The 15553-nt window shown below is 35.2% G+C and overlaps 2 protein-coding genes across 16 annotated transcripts in view; one reads left to right on the forward strand and one right to left on the reverse strand.

Moving 5' to 3' along the window:
• Positions 1 to 5727, forward strand: part of FAM208A (family with sequence similarity 208 member A) — a 42636-nt gene extending 36909 nt beyond the window's left edge. For 5 of the 6 annotated variants that reach the window (XM_006917522.3, XM_006917524.3, XM_015593694.2 and 2 more), the window contains 6 exons: positions 479 to 601; positions 1374 to 1533; positions 1984 to 2092; positions 3395 to 3573; positions 3768 to 3932; positions 4893 to 5727. In XM_006917522.3, coding sequence (XP_006917584.1) covers positions 479 to 601; positions 1374 to 1533; positions 1984 to 2092; positions 3395 to 3573; positions 3768 to 3932; positions 4893 to 5416 — 1260 coding nt within the window. In that variant the 3' untranslated portion in view covers positions 5417 to 5727. Of the gene's footprint in view, positions 1 to 478; positions 602 to 1373; positions 1534 to 1983; positions 2093 to 3394; positions 3574 to 3767; positions 3933 to 4615 lie in introns of all 6 variants that reach the window. The other variant, XM_006917525.3, reaches the window with a different exon arrangement.
• A 930-nt stretch (positions 5728 to 6657) lies between these two features.
• Positions 6658 to 15553, reverse strand: part of CCDC66 (coiled-coil domain containing 66) — a 55956-nt gene continuing 47060 nt past the window's right edge. For all 10 annotated transcript variants that reach the window (XM_015593703.2, XM_015593697.2, XM_015593695.2 and 7 more), the window contains 5 exons: positions 10208 to 10701; positions 9551 to 9591; positions 8601 to 8836; positions 8211 to 8338; positions 6658 to 6926 (listed from right to left, as the gene is read on the reverse strand). In XM_015593703.2, coding sequence (XP_015449189.1) covers positions 6840 to 6926; positions 8211 to 8338; positions 8601 to 8836; positions 9551 to 9591; positions 10208 to 10701 — 986 coding nt within the window. In that variant the 3' untranslated portion in view covers positions 6658 to 6839. The remainder of the gene's footprint in view (positions 6927 to 8210; positions 8339 to 8600; positions 8837 to 9550; positions 9592 to 10207; positions 10702 to 15553) is intronic.

Here is a 15553-nt window from a genome sequence, read left to right on the forward strand (position 1 = left end):
ATGATTTTGGGGCTGTTGTGCATTAAATGAGCTATAGTGATCACAAAAGTGTTTTGTAACTCTGAAGGAATATACCAGTAATCATTGCTGCAAATAACCAAGGGCGGGCTTTGAAAGAAAAGGAAAATGGGAATGAGGGAACGGTTAATAATTGGGCTCTGGGATGCCCAGAATAAGCAATGGAGCTAGGTTAAGAACCTCAGCTAATCCATTGTTCTTACAGTTCTTTTATTCCACACTGGCATTTTCTTGGCTTTGATTGCATAGCATTGTAACATTGTGACTGTGTCCATTTAAGCTGTGAGCTTTATTTATCTGTAAGAGTGGGTTTGATCTCTGAGCTCCTTAAAGTATAAGGTCATCATTAACAGTGTTTTAGCTTAAGTTTATATTTATCAGTTTATCTTGCAATTGTAGTGTTAAATGAATAATTGCACAAAAGCTTTTTAATGTTGATTTAGTTTTTTTTCTTTAACAGGAATATCTTATCAAATTAGGCAATACAGAATGTCATCCAGAACAGTTTTTGGAAAGAAGATCGAAATTAGATAAACTATTAATTATTATTCAAAATGAAGACATTGCAGGTTTCATTCACAAGGTAGACTATTAAGTCAGATTTACTACTTACTTTGGTTCTAAAAACACCCTTATAAAATCTTACAGTCTACTAAAGCTATTTATTTTTTTAAATATCCTCATATTAAAGGTGGTAAAACTTCAAGGTTGGGAAGTTTAGGGCTTGAGACCTAAACAACCCTTCTGTGACTCAGCTTGTGAGATTCAAGTTTGTACCCCTGTAAAATTTATTTAAAATTTAGGCTTCACATCAGACTTCCCTATCACCCAAGTAGTCAGGACTAAAAATACTAACTCCTTGTGGGTCTGCTGACTCTTTCTATTGTTGTCATCTTCATTTGTATGTCATAGGCGAAACCTATTTTTACCCTCTTTGCCAAACCAGTCCCCCGTTCCCTTGGGTTTGGAGATACCCCATCCAGTAAGAGCCTACCTCGAGTCCTGCCCTTCGAAGCCTTTCCTGGCTGTTCTAGTACATAGGCTCTTGCCCTAATTTAGACTATATTCACAGGCCAGACAGGTTAACATTTTTCATTCTGTTTCCAGGTCTTTTGTGCTTTTTCCTTAGAGTGTTCTGTTCATGGTAGGTGTCCATTACATAAATGTTGGTTCATATATTTTGAAATAATGTTGGGAATATTATTTTGTGCTTGGCTTTTCAGAGGCAACACACTAATATAGGTGAGCCATATTACATTTCGTTAGACTTTTCTTGTAGGTTACTTCACGCTTGAGTGTGTCAGTTCATTCCCTTATCTGTCCTTATTTCTATTTTTATTTTGGTATTTAAATAGGTACCTGGCTTGGTGACTTTAAAGAAGCTCCCCTGCGTTAGTTTTGCTGGTGTTGATAGTCTGGATGATGTTAAAAATCATACATACAATGAATTATTTGTATCTGGAGGTTTTATTGTATCTGATGAATCCATTCTAAATCCAGAAGTTGTCACAATTGGTAAGATTTATGCATTCTCTTGAGCATGTTATTTCTCGTCTTTTCTAGGTTTTTCTCAATAATGACTCACTCGTACTTTTAAATGTATTGTCCATTTTGCCAATAACAGATAAGTAGTACATTTCCATCATTTTCTTGAGTTTTTACTACCTCAAATTTCTTTCCAGTGTTTAGTCTATACAAATCATTTCCTCAAAATTTGATGTAAAGCAAAGCTCTCTATACCTACGACATTTGAATCACTTCTGGTTTATTGTTATCAACATGTTCTTTTTTATAATGTATGGATCTAAAAGAATATATAGATCTCTTTCTCCCTTAGAGAAGGGAAAAAAGAAAAATACTACATAGGAATGTGTTTCTACACAGTATCACTAAACATTTCCTCTGTAATGAAGTTGTAGGTGACTTATTTATTGAATTTAAAATGAACTTCATTATCTCTAACAGAGAACCTTAAAAATTTTTTGACATTCCTCGAAGAACTTAGTACTCCAGAAGGAAAATGGCAATGGAAAGTCCACTGTAAATTTCAGAAAAAACTAAAGGAACTGGGCAGGTGAGATTTCAAAAATAACTATATAATGGTTGTTGATTTAACATTGTGTTCACAAAGGTTCTCTGTTTCTCTCTGTTTGTAGATTATAGATGCAGGCTCAGTATTTACAGATGTACTTAGCCCCAGCCATAAGAAAATGTGATACTGAATTATTCTAGCCTCTTTGCAAGTGGTATTCTTGTATAGATATTAGTTTGCTTAAGTTCTAGTTATGTAGATAGGTAAAATTGGTTTAATCTTTGCTACTTGGGAGTTTAGAATAATAACTAAAATGGAATAATCAATTTTTTTTTACTGAATTGTATATGCCAACTAGATCAGCTTCTCTCATAATTGTGGACTACATTATGCAGCTGGTTTAGTAACATCACATATACTGAGAGACAAGGATTAATCTCAGCATAAGAGGATTTGTGATAAGGACATTCATGTATGTAAACAGATGATTTTTAACATGCCCTGAAGTCACTTCTCAAAGTGTGAACCTTAGAGCACCAATCATTTTGAGAGGCTCCACAAATAATTATGTAATCAGTTGAGTGTGGGATATTGTATTTTACTACTAGAGTCTGTACGGTGTATTTACATATTTAAGGATCTGAGAAACTCTGTAGTAGTTTTACATTTTCTCAGCCAGCATTTCCTAAACTTAGGCCACAAAGCATTTCTTCTAATACCTGTTGACATTCCATGGTACACACTTAGGGAAATGCAGGCTTAAATAATTTTTTGGTATTTAACTTTTTGTAGTAATTCACTTTTTAAAAACTTGTTTTATCTTCAAATCATGTGAAATAGGCATCGTGCAAGTCTGTCATTATATAACATCTCAGTACTGAGGACCACAGGTCTAACTTCTACAAAGTTAGTACCCTCATTTTCCTGACAACAGTAATTTCTACCACTTGTTGCCTTGTGCTTGGAGGTATAGAAATAGCTTAGAGCCATATATTTTTAAAGGAAAGATTTATATTTTTTGGTCCATTTGTGCCCGTCATTAAAGGTCTAAATTGGTGAAGCTAAAGAGAAGCGTAATTTATTAAATAAAATGGTTGGTTTGAGATTTTAGTCTACACTGAAGATGGCCTTCAGGCTTTGCACCCAAAGTCCCTTGGCTTACATGTGGGTTGCACAGTTCTTGCTACTTCTCTCTCCTAAGCAGCACCCTTACATCAGGCAGTGGACTAAGCAGTGCATTTGTTATTGTCTCAAGTAAGAAATTATGGTTTCAATTTGAAGCAAAAATTTTGATACTAAATTTTAGAAAAGCAGGTCCAGATACTGAATTACTTAATTTTACAGATTGAACGCTAAAGCTCTAAGTCTGTTGACACTTTTGAATGTCTATCAGAAGAAACATCTGGTTGAAATTTTGTCATACCACAATTGTGATTCACAAACTCGAAATGCTCCAGAATTGGATTGCCTTATCAGACTTCAGGCTCAGAACATACAGCAACGACACATAGTCTTCTTAACAGGTAAAGAGAATGCTCTTAAATTTCCTACTATGAATATAGGAATGTCCATGAAAGGATTTTGTAGTGCTATGATGGGTATTGATAAGCTATGATTCTGCAAATGTGTAGGAAAGAATTTTGTGAGGAGACAGGCATCATTTGTCCATGTACATTTTCAAGAATTTTATACTTGGAACATTTTCTTTTTAATTTAGAAAAGAATATCAAGATGCTTTCCAGTTATACAGATAATGGGATAGTAGTTGCAACTGCTGAAGACTTTATGCAGAACTTTAAAAATCTTGTGGGCTATCACAACTCAATCACAGAAGAAAATCTTCCACTGCTTGGTGCTAATGAGAATCTTGAGTCACAGTCAGGTAACTTTTTAGTAGTTTTCATTTTCTTTAAGGCAGACAGAAAAAAAGGAACGGTTTTGTTCTTTTCATATAATGACTATTTTGAAACCACTCACCTCAGTGTAAACAGCTTCAGGGGAAGTGTTTTAAGGAATTTTATCACTCATATTTAGCATACACAAAATCTGCTCATTTATTATATTTTAGTGAATACAAGGCAGCTAAGAGTTTCTGCAGACTACTAATGTAGAGTAGGCATTTTTCTCTTTAAGGGTATTGTAAGCTTTATTGGTTGCTGTGGTCAGCAAAGGGGTTATATTTTTTAAAAGGACAACAGATATGGGGATTTAGCAACTGGGCTATTAAATCTCCCCAGATGTACAAAGATAGTCGGGATAGCCATAGCTTTAGTCTTTTGTGAGATGGCCTCTGCTTTGGTTCCAGGTTTTATGTAAAATGAAATGTGTATTTTTTTTTTATGAAAAGCAGAGATGGATAGCCATACTTTAGTCTTTTGTGAGATGGCCTCTGCTTTGGTTCCAGGTTTTATGTAAAATGAAATGTGTATTTTTTTTTTATGAAAAGCAGAGATGATCGACCATTCCATAGAGCTAACCAGTCTAGTAGTAATCCAGTGAAGCTAGATGTCAGAATTTTTATTTTATATTTGTCTTGTCAAATACTGAATTACCGTATAACTTTAGATGCTGTTTTGACATTAACCCCTTTGGAGCTGGGAGTTGGGATTTCCCAACATTAAACGTGAACACATTTCGCAGAAGCTTTTAGCATCGGATTATCTGGACATTCACACCTAGTGTGAGTGTTGTGACTAAGTGAACTTGTGGCAGAAGACCAAGCTTTAAGGGATTGTGGACTTGCAGACCCTGACGCATTATATTGTGTGAGTAGTGTATAATTTTAAAACTTAAACAAATTGTGTATTTCAATAGAGGAGGACTTTTTGTTTTTTAAATGTAGCTCTTTTAGAAAACGATGAAAAGGATGAAGAGGATATGTCTCTGGATTCAGGGGATGAAATCTCACAAATAGAAGTATACAGCAATTTTCATTCAGAAATATTGGCGAAAGAGACCAAAGGATCACGTGGAACAGATCAAAAAAAGAATATTCAAATTGAGTTGCATTCGTCTCTTGACGTGCAAAAAAGTTTATTAGAAGATAAGACTTATCAAATTGATTCTGAAGAGAGAGCTTCTATTGATGTATGCTCTGAAGGACAGAACAGCAATTCGGCTGAACAAGATTCATATAGTAACTTTCAGGTTTACCACAGTCGATTAAATATGTCCCATCAGTTTAGTCATTTTAATGTTCTCACTCATCAGACATTTTTGGAGACACCATATGCCCTTTCATCAAGTCAGTCTCAAGAAAGTGAAAATTACTTTTTATCTGCTTATACTCAAAGCTTGGATGGAGGTAAATCTCCATTAAGTTGGGGGAAAAGTGATTCTTCCAGGCCATATTCAAAAGAGAAATAATTACAGTAACTTTTCTTTTTTAAGTAGGTTAGGAATTTTTCTGTTTCTTAAAAGTGAATTAACAATTTATATTTCATTCTCTAAACAAAAGGTTTCTCATCTTTTCTTAAATGTTTTTTCCCCTCTTATTTAAATCATGATGGCCTGTAACAGTTGAAACATATGAAAATTGATAAATAAATATATATTTTTAACATATATTGTACTTGAATTCTCATGTTGGCACTTTTAAGTTTTACATTTGTATGTCACCTGTACTTTGGCTTCAAATTGAAGTCTTTTATATATAAAACTAGATGTTTGCAAAAGGATAGTAAACAGCAGTGGCTTTACTTTTCTTCCTCTACCGTCAGATGACACCAACTACTTTTGCTGAGATGACTTGTATTTATTTTGATTTAAACTTTTGTATAGTGTTTTTATACAGGTATAAAGCCAGTGATGTTAATAATATTTACAGGCTCAATACCTCAAGATTTATCTAACAATGCAGTTTCATTTAGGTAATAAACTATGTACATAGGACTTAGGCCTTAAAACCAGGCAGCATTTTTTATCTTCAGACTTAACCATGTAAAAATTGCCCTATTGCTAAGATTTTGGTCAGCTTTTTATTTGAGAGTACTTGATGATTGATTTTTCGGTGCCTGTGTGGCCCTTGAGTTACCCAAGTTAAATTTCATATTGTGAAAGATAAGTTCAGGCATTGGACAATTTGGAACAAACCCACTGCCTATAGATTTTCAAATTTGTAGTCATATATTTTTGAGGTGGTAAACACTTAATTGCTAGACTAAAAATAACTTTAAATTCACAAATTATCTGGTGGAGATAAATTGGTAAATTTTATACCCAATAACTGCCTATTACTAATACAAATTGTAAATGTTTTTGAAAATGCAGTTCCTTCAATAAAAGTCATAAAAACTGGATTTGGAGGAAAGAAAAATTACCATGTTAGCCTAAACTGAATCTGGGTTACTTTAGTAAAAGTTGGGGATGTATTAAGTCAAATTTTCCTTTGGTACCTCAAAAGAACTTGGAGTTCTACCCTTTTAAATCTTTTTATAGAACAAAATATATAAGTGGTATTTCAATTAATCAGCTACACATATAAAAAGTGTGGAAGAACATTGTTAACAGGTTAGAAACTCCAGATTGTGTAAGTAAGGTAAGTAGAAAGTTTTTATAGGACTTAAATACCCAGATTGTGACAGAGCAGAAAAATGTTTTTTTACTACTAAACTTTTACAAAAGTATCTTTTATTGTAAAATATATATATATACACAGCATTTTACTACATAATGTACATGTTTTAAATAAGTATAAAATAAATTTAGGCTATTTGAAAAATACAGTTAAGCAACGAGGACATTTATAATTGGAAGACAAATCAGATGTGAAGGATTTGATTCTCTACATTTAAAACGAAGAACTAAAATTCTCTTCTTGATTGGCAGCTAAAGGCATGAGATTAGTTTCCAACTCCCTTTGCTTCTGGAGAAGGCCCTGAAATCACATTGATATGTTAGTAAGGTGTGCAGCAGATTTGCAGATTATTCCTTTTTTATATTTTTATCCTGTTAATTTGGATTTCTATTTAGATACATGGCTACGGTTTAAGCTTTGTCATCTTAAATTTTAATCACTCAAAGAAAACTTTAGTAATTCTCACACTAGACTTCTTCACTTGGATATTGTATAGCTATGACATATTTTGCAAGATTCTATTTTTAGCATAACCAATAGAGGTGACTTTTCCTAAAACCAAGTCTCCACAACTAACTATGGGGCTAAAATTCTCTTCTTCCTGTTTCCCAAATGCTCTACTGTTTATCTTGCCTGCACTAACCGTAGTGGCTAATACAAGGCCCTGCCAAAATAACAAGTGGGTGAAGGTATACTTTGCATTCCTTGATTTTGTCTCCACTAAACTAGAAGTTTTAAGTAAAACTTTTAGTGATTTATCAAACTTGAGTTACATAACTCTATGCAACCAAAGCTAGCCTTTAAAAAACTACTTTTCGTCATAATCCTGGGTTAGAGTTATTTTCTAGAAAGAATTGGTAAAGCAACACCCGAATCAACAATTTGAAATGCCAAGAGGCACTGGTAAATGACTGAATGTGGACAAAAACACTCCTAAAATGGCAAGTGTATTTTCCCCAAATACAAAAAGTACACTGGGAATCAAAACTGCAGAACCAATTTTGCAAACCACTATATTTTTTAAGCCTAGGGGTAGGTTTTTGTAAAGCCTGCTGATGGAGAAAAATTATAGCCTTAAATATTGGATGTGTTACCTGATTTCATTTTTACCTGACCAAGATAAGAAGTCACAAAGATTGGGATAAAAAGTAGTCTGGTGAGTAAGGTTATATGTGTAATTTCACACTGAATTATATTATTCTTTGGAACTTGCATCAATGTTCTGTTCCAAACACTGCCAACACATTTAAAAACGTAAACTGCATTACTAAGAGTTAAAGCATAATTGTAAACTTTTTGCTTTTGGTTTTAGGGCCTTGAGTATATTTTATTGTTCAAATGTATGCATTTTTCATTCAATAAAATTGTCTTAATAGTTGAACTGTCTCATGATTTTATACTTGAAATTCTTAAAGACGGCAAGGCAAAGCAAACTGGAAAAAAGTCGTTTTATTTCCATGAGGCCATAAAATGCCTAGTTGGTTATATGATTTATGTTATGGGACTTTACAGCCATTCCACCACACAGCCCTTCACCAGCCATATACAGAAAAACAGTCACACATCTGGTGAAAAAGCTCATACCTGTCTCAATTCTGATAGTCCCTTCAAGATTGCTTGCTGTCGATCTCTGTTTTTCACCAAGTTAGGATTAAGAAGTGGGTCCCTGACATAGTCAGAGTCAAGTAGCTGTCGTCGTTCCTGGTCACAGTCTAAAGGCAGATGAAAATGGCAAAAGTCAAATACATTCCTAATATGATATAACCCTACACTGAAGTAATCCTAAGGATGCATTAATTTATATTCTAGGAAGGCATCGAGCAAAATTTAATAAATATTCAATTAAAAATTTAGTAATGGATCCCCAAACCTGGGCCAAACCTCATTATGACACTTTCTAGAACTAAGAACAGGAATACCACTTTGGATTTTGAATTTACAGTTATGAGGGGAGAATACTTAAGATTTACTTACCATGTAGAGTTTGGTACTGAGGATCTTCCTGGGTTAAAGGCCTAGACAGTGGTGCATCTGGATCAAGGTAATAGATCTCATTGGTTCGGACATAGGGAATAAAGTGGGATGGTTCAGAAATCCTAGATGATAATTCTGTTTGATTGCCTCTTGAGATCACGTTCTCTCTCTCATAATTACTCTTTTTTAGTGTCTGAGTTAGTTGTGTTCTATTTTTCACCACAGGTGATGGAGACCTATGTTTTTCAAAAAAGTACAAGTAGGGACTAAGAAGGTTTAATGCAAAACTATTTTAGATTAAGCATATCTACTTTTTAATTACATTTCGATTTATCCTGAATGTACCTATAATACCTTTAGAAATAGAATGGGACAGAGTTTTTACTAGTACTTGCTAAAGACACATACACTCTACTGGAGAAAACTACTAGATCCTGAGGCTCAATGTTAACTTTTGCCTAATGTTTCTCCTTAAATAATTCATCATAAATTAAAGTATTTACTATCTGACCTAAACTTGCTGTTAGAGCCACATTCTGAGATAACTAAACCAGCTGGTTCATGAACACAGATGATATAAAAATTCTAAGTTTCAAATCTCCCATTGGTTAACAATTTCTCATCCCTACCAGTCATTTCTTCCCTTCCCCCTCAATCCAAGCAGAATGTCTTGGATTGACACTTTGTAGCTAAGTCTGGAGATAACAGAAAATATCACCCACATTCCTGCCTAGAATGCTTAAGCTCAGTCACTTGGGTCTTCAAAATCTAGATAAAATGCCAGTCATCCTTTCCTTAAACCTCTACTCACCTGGAAGTCACACACTTTCCTGTTTCTGTCTTCATATGCATATATGCTTGACCTTACCTATATTTTGAGCAAATATTTTCTCTCTTGTACTGCACAGAAAGCATTAAGTAGCTATGGAATCATCCTATCCATAACATACCTTTCTTTGCTGAAAGAATTAATTTTCAAATGTTCTTCCTCCTAAAAGATGGATAAATGCAGAAAGGAGTTACAGTATTTCCACATGTCCACACAAACACTTTGTAAGTTATTTATTGAAATAATCAGAATATTTGAATAATAGATACTAGATAATGGGATAGAGAAACTTCATATTTTTCCAGAGTCAGAACCAATCCGGTAATTCCTGATCTTATAAATTATCCTGTCTAAATGGACCATAAACAAGTTTTGAATGGCTATTTGAATAAAGAATAGCATTAATCTAGACAAGGTTTATGTGTAAACTTTTTCTATAAAGGTCCAGATATTAAAATACTTGGCTTTGTAGGTCATGTGATCTCTGCTGTAACTCTTAACTAAATTTAACAGCTGTTGTGTGAAGCCAGCCAAAGATAATGCATGAAAGAATGAGTGTGGCTATATTCTTATATAACTTTATTTACAAAAGCAGGCAGCAGGATGGATTTGCCCATGGGACACAGTTTGCCAAACTCTGGTGTAAACTCAAGCAGATTTCTAGAATGCCTATTTAGATACAGAACAGCCTTGTCAAAACATGCATGAGGGGAACTGTTTTCCATCAAGAAACAGCAATACATGCTTTAAGGTATATATTTTTTAAGACAGAATATACCTTTTTGACTAGATGCCACCTGAACTTTGATTCAGTTTCTTGATGAGATGAATGAAGAATTTCTGGTGACGTGCCTCTATTTTGAGAGAGGTGTCCAAGATTATTTCTTTCTACCAAATGAAGCAGTTCCATTTGCCTTCTTACTTTTTTTTCTTCTCTCTGCTTTTGAAGCTGTTTAGGGTACTTTTCTGATGCTGGAATATACCTTTTAAGTGGCTTATTTATATTCCAATCAGGCTTTTTAGGACATTTCTTCATATGTTTTGTTTGTTTCTCTGTTCTTGTAAATTGACTATACTGATCATTATACCAACTGTTTTCTTTTTCTAAGTTGGCTCCTCTTTTCTCACTTAGTAGTTGCTTATTTTTCTTAGTGTTAAACTGTTCATTAAAATCTGCAGAAATCTCCGGAGATGAACAATTTATAATTTCTTTTGTTATTACTGATCCACAGTGTGATTCTGCATTGTTGATTATTGCAGTATTTAAATCATCTAAAAAAAAAAAGCTTCAGATGATTAATTTTTTCAAGTTGTGGTTAAAATATACATAACAAAATTTACCATTTTAACCATTTTTTCAAAGGCAAGCATTTTAGTAGTTAACTGCTCTCCAAAACATTTTTCTTCAATTTTCAAAACAAATTCTATACTCACGAAGCAGCTCCCCATTTCTCTCTCTCCCCAGGCCCTAACAACCACATTCTACTTTCTATTTCTATGACTTTGACTACTCTAAGTACCTCATATAAGTGGAGTTGCACTGTGTTTGTCTTTTTGTGACTGGCTTATTTCACTTAGCGTAATGTCCTCAAAATTCGTCTATGTTGTAGCATGGCCAGAATTGCTTCCCTTTTTATATACACTGTATGTATATACCAGATTTTGTTTATCCATTCATCTGTCAAGGGACACAGGTTGCTTCTACCTTTTTGGCGATTGTGAATAATACTGCTAGATCATACGGTAATTACACTTTTAATTTTATGAAGAAATGCCATATTGTTTTGCACAACAGTCCTAATCCCTCCAAATCCTCCATTAAATCATTTTAAGTGTTCAATTCAGTGGCATCAAGCATACCTATAATGCCACACAATTCTAGACCCTTTCATCACCCCAAATAAACCCTGCACCCCCTACTAAGCAGAAACTCATTTCCACATATCTCTTCTCATTTTCCCCACTCCGACAGGTGCCATCTTCTTACTCCCCCTCTGCCTCATTCCAACAGTCACATGCCAACTTCACACTCTGCCCCATTGCAGAGAACCAGTATTTCCTGGAGCAGAAACTTTATACATGTCTGGTGTCTCATTTTTTTGCAGCTTCTACTAGAGGGACACCCGTTGATGGCTTGGCTCTGGAGGCATTCTTGGGTCCCATGGGACTGTGACAATTGAAGAGACAGTTCTTGGCAAACTACTGCCCCAGGGCACTGGGAGCTCAGCAGACTGAAACACCCACAGGCTTTCTGAGAAAGAGGCCTATATGCTTGTCCAGGAGGTTTGGCCTGAGGGGCAGGATTCTAGTTTGGTACACATCTGGAGCCTACATAGGGGCTCTTAGGGAACGGAGGCCAGTAGACTCAGCCTTTGCACTCTTCCTCTGCCTTGCTACAGCTTGCTGCTATCTCCCCAAAAGTAGCTTATACCTTTGTATGGAGCCCTGAATTTTACAGCTCCACCAGAAGATTCCTCTGCATTGTCTGGCTCTGGTGGCCAATAGGCTTATGCTCACAGGTCTCACAGGTCCCACTGTAACCAATGGAGAAAGTTTTAAATAGCTAGCACTCCCAGAGCACAGCAAGAGGCCACAGACTCGAGTTCAATCTTTCTGTGAAAGAGGCCTATTAGCTAATCATCATAGCTGCAGCATGATGGGCAGGCTTCAAATTAAACACACATTTAAGGGCTGACTATAATCCTTTCCCAAGACCTCAGAAGGCAAGTACCATCTTCACACTCTCCTTTTGCTGAGCTCCAGAGCTCCAGTATCTTTTGGATAGGAGCACTTACATGCCTTCGATGCCCCAGTTTTTATGTCATGCCCTGGTTTCTGCAGCTGCTGCCCAAGGGATGTCCCTTGATCACCTGACTATGGTGGCCAGGGAGGCTTACATTCTGGGTGCCTCAAGACTGTAACAATTGGAGAGTCAGTTCTTGGCAGGTTAACGCCCAAGGAACTGCACAGACAGCAGACTGAAACACACCCCATCCTGTAAAAGAAGCCTATTTGCTTGTCCTGCAGCTTCTGCCCTAGGGGCAGGCTTCAGGTTTGGGACACATCTAGAGGCCTACTGAGGTGCTCTCAGGGAACACAAGATAGTGGACACCACCTCTGTGCTCTCCCTCTGCCTCACTAACGCTCACCAATATTTCCAGAAAGGAGATTATTCATCTGGAGCCCTGATATTTGCAACTACCACCCAGGAGACATCTCCAGATTGCCTGGCTCTGGTGGCCAACCAGGAAATAATGCTTCCAGTCCCACAGGATTGTATATATTTGCATACTTTAAAAACTGCTGCTTGAGGGTCTGGTTTCCAATCAGCCTGAATCTAGGTGCTCCCATGTGGGACACTGACAGATTTGGGCATACCCTCAACTACTGGGAGCTAGTAAAAAAAAAAAAAAAAAGTAGGCTGCTTGGACAATCACACAGGTTTGAGAGACAACCAAGAGGATAGGGTTGAATGATAAGGTTTATCTAAGGTCATACCTTCAAGAAGTGGCTGTAAATTTAATGCAGAGAAACCAACACAGAGAGTCCAGCAAAATGAAATAGAGGAATCTGTTCCAAATTTAAAAAATGAGATAAAACCTCAGAGAGAAAAAAAAAAACCTTAATGAAACAGATAAGTAATTTACCTGATAAAGAATTCAAAGTAATGGTCATAAAGATGCTCCAAACTCAAGAGAAGAGTGGATAGACACAGTGAGAACTTCAACAGAGAAAATATATGTACCAAACAGAAGTCACAGAACTGAAGAATAACTGATTTAAAAAAATACACTAGAGGGGTTCAACGGTAGACTGGAAGAATCAAGAAAAGATAAGTGAACTCGAAGATAGAGCAGTGGAACTCATTTGATCAGAGCAGCAAAAAGAAAAAAGACCAAAAATAAATTAAGATAGCTTAAGGGACTTATGTAAAAAATCAGGCAGATTAACATTCGCATTATAAAGGGCCTAGAAGAAAAAGAGAAAACAGCAGAAAACTTATTTGAAGAAACAATGACTAAAAACTTCCCTAACCTGAGGAAGGAAACTGACTCCCAGATCCAAGAAGCCCAAAATGCTCCAAAGAAGATGAATCCAGACAGACTCCCACAAAGACACATTATAATTAAAACGCCAAAAGTTAAAGACAAAGAGAGAATCTTAAAAGCAGCAAAACAACTTGTTACATACAAGGGAAATCTCATAAGACTATGAGATTTTTTCAGCAGAAATTGCAGGTTAGAAGGTACTGGCATGATATATTCAACATGCTGAAAGAAAAAAAAAATTCCAACCATGAATACTCTATCCAGCAAAGTAATCATTCAGAACTGAAAGACAGTTTTCCAAACAAACAAAAGTTAAGGAGTTCATCACCATTAAATAGGCCTTACAATGAATGTTAAAGGGAATTTTTTAAGATGAAAAGAAAGGGGACTAATTGGCAACAAGAAAATGTATGAAAGTATGAATTGCAACAGTAAACATTAATATATATAGTAAAGGTAGTGGGTTAGTCATTTGCAAAAATCTAGTATAAAGATTGAAAGACAAAAGCAGTAAAAATAACTATGACTATAATAGTTAAGAGATGTATAAGATAATATGATGTAAAATATGACATCAAAAAGAAAATGTAGGGGGAAAGTAAAAATGTAGAGCTTTAGAATGAGTTCACGCTTAAGCTGTTATCTACTTAAAATAGACTTATAAATATCAGTTGTTGTATGTAATCCTCATGGTAACCACACAGAAAAGCCTATAGTAGATACACAACAGATAAAGAGAAAAGAATCTAAGCATACCACTAAAGAAATCATCAAAACACAAAGAGAATAAAAGAAAAGCACAGAGTGAAACTACAAACAACCAGAAAACAATTAACAAAATGGCAATAAGTATATAACTATCAATAATTACTTTAACTGTAAATAGACTAAATTTTCCAATCCAAAGACAAAGAATGGATATAAAATTAAGACCTACCTACAGCAGACCCATTATCTGCAGGGGATGTATTCCAAGATCCCCAGTGGAAGCCTAAAACCACAGATAGTACTAAACCCTATGTATACTATGTTTTTTCCTCTACATACATGCACTTTAAGGCTTCTCTGTGGCATATCCCAATTGTGAGAATCACTGTGTTGTGCTTTGGGGCCGTTATTAATTAAGTAAAATACAGGTTACTTGAACACAAGCACTGTAATACTGATCTGATAACCAAGATGGCTACAAGTGACTGATGGGTGGGTAGCATATACAGCGTGGATATGCTGGACAACAATCTGACTCATGTCCTAAGCAGGACGGCACAAGATTTCATTATGCTAGTCAGAATGGTGCAATTTAAAACTTTAAAATTATTTATTTCTGGAATTTTCCATTTAAAACTTTTGGACCACAGTTGATCACAGTTAACTGAAACCACATTAAGAAAATATGTAGATAAGGGAAGACTACTGAATATGCTACTTGCAAGAGACCCACTTCAGATATAAGGACACACACAAAATCAAAGTGAAGGGATGGAAAAAGATATCCCATGCAAATGAAAACAAAAAGAAAGCAGGGGTAGCTATATTGATGTCAGACAAAATAAACCTTAAAACTAAGACTAATAAGAGTCAAAGAAGGGCATTACATAATGATGAAATATATAAATGATAAATATATAAAGCACATATTAACAGACATAAAGGGAGAAATAACAATGTAATAATAGTAGGAGACTTTAATACCCCACTTACAATCATCCAAACAAATACAGTAAGAAAACATTCACCTTGCATGACATGTTAGACCAGATGTATTTCACAGACATATACAGAACATTCCATCCAAAGGCAGCAGAATACAGATTTTTTTCAAGTGCACATAGAACGTTCTGAATCCAGGATAGATCATATGTTAGGTCACAAAACAAGTCTTTAATAAATTTATGAAGCACTCTGACTACAAATGAATTACAAGAAAACTGGAAAATTCACAAATATCAGAAGATTAAACAACATACTACTACTGAACAACCAATGGGTCAAAGAAGAAACCAAGAGAATTTCAAAAAATACCGAGACAAATTAAAATGGAAATACAACACACCAAAACTTATGGGATGCAGTAA

The sequence above is a fragment of the Pteropus alecto genome, unplaced genomic scaffold (assembly GCF_000325575.1).
Source record: "Pteropus alecto unplaced genomic scaffold, ASM32557v1 scaffold75, whole genome shotgun sequence".
Lineage (NCBI taxonomy): Eukaryota > Metazoa > Chordata > Mammalia > Chiroptera > Pteropodidae > Pteropus > Pteropus alecto.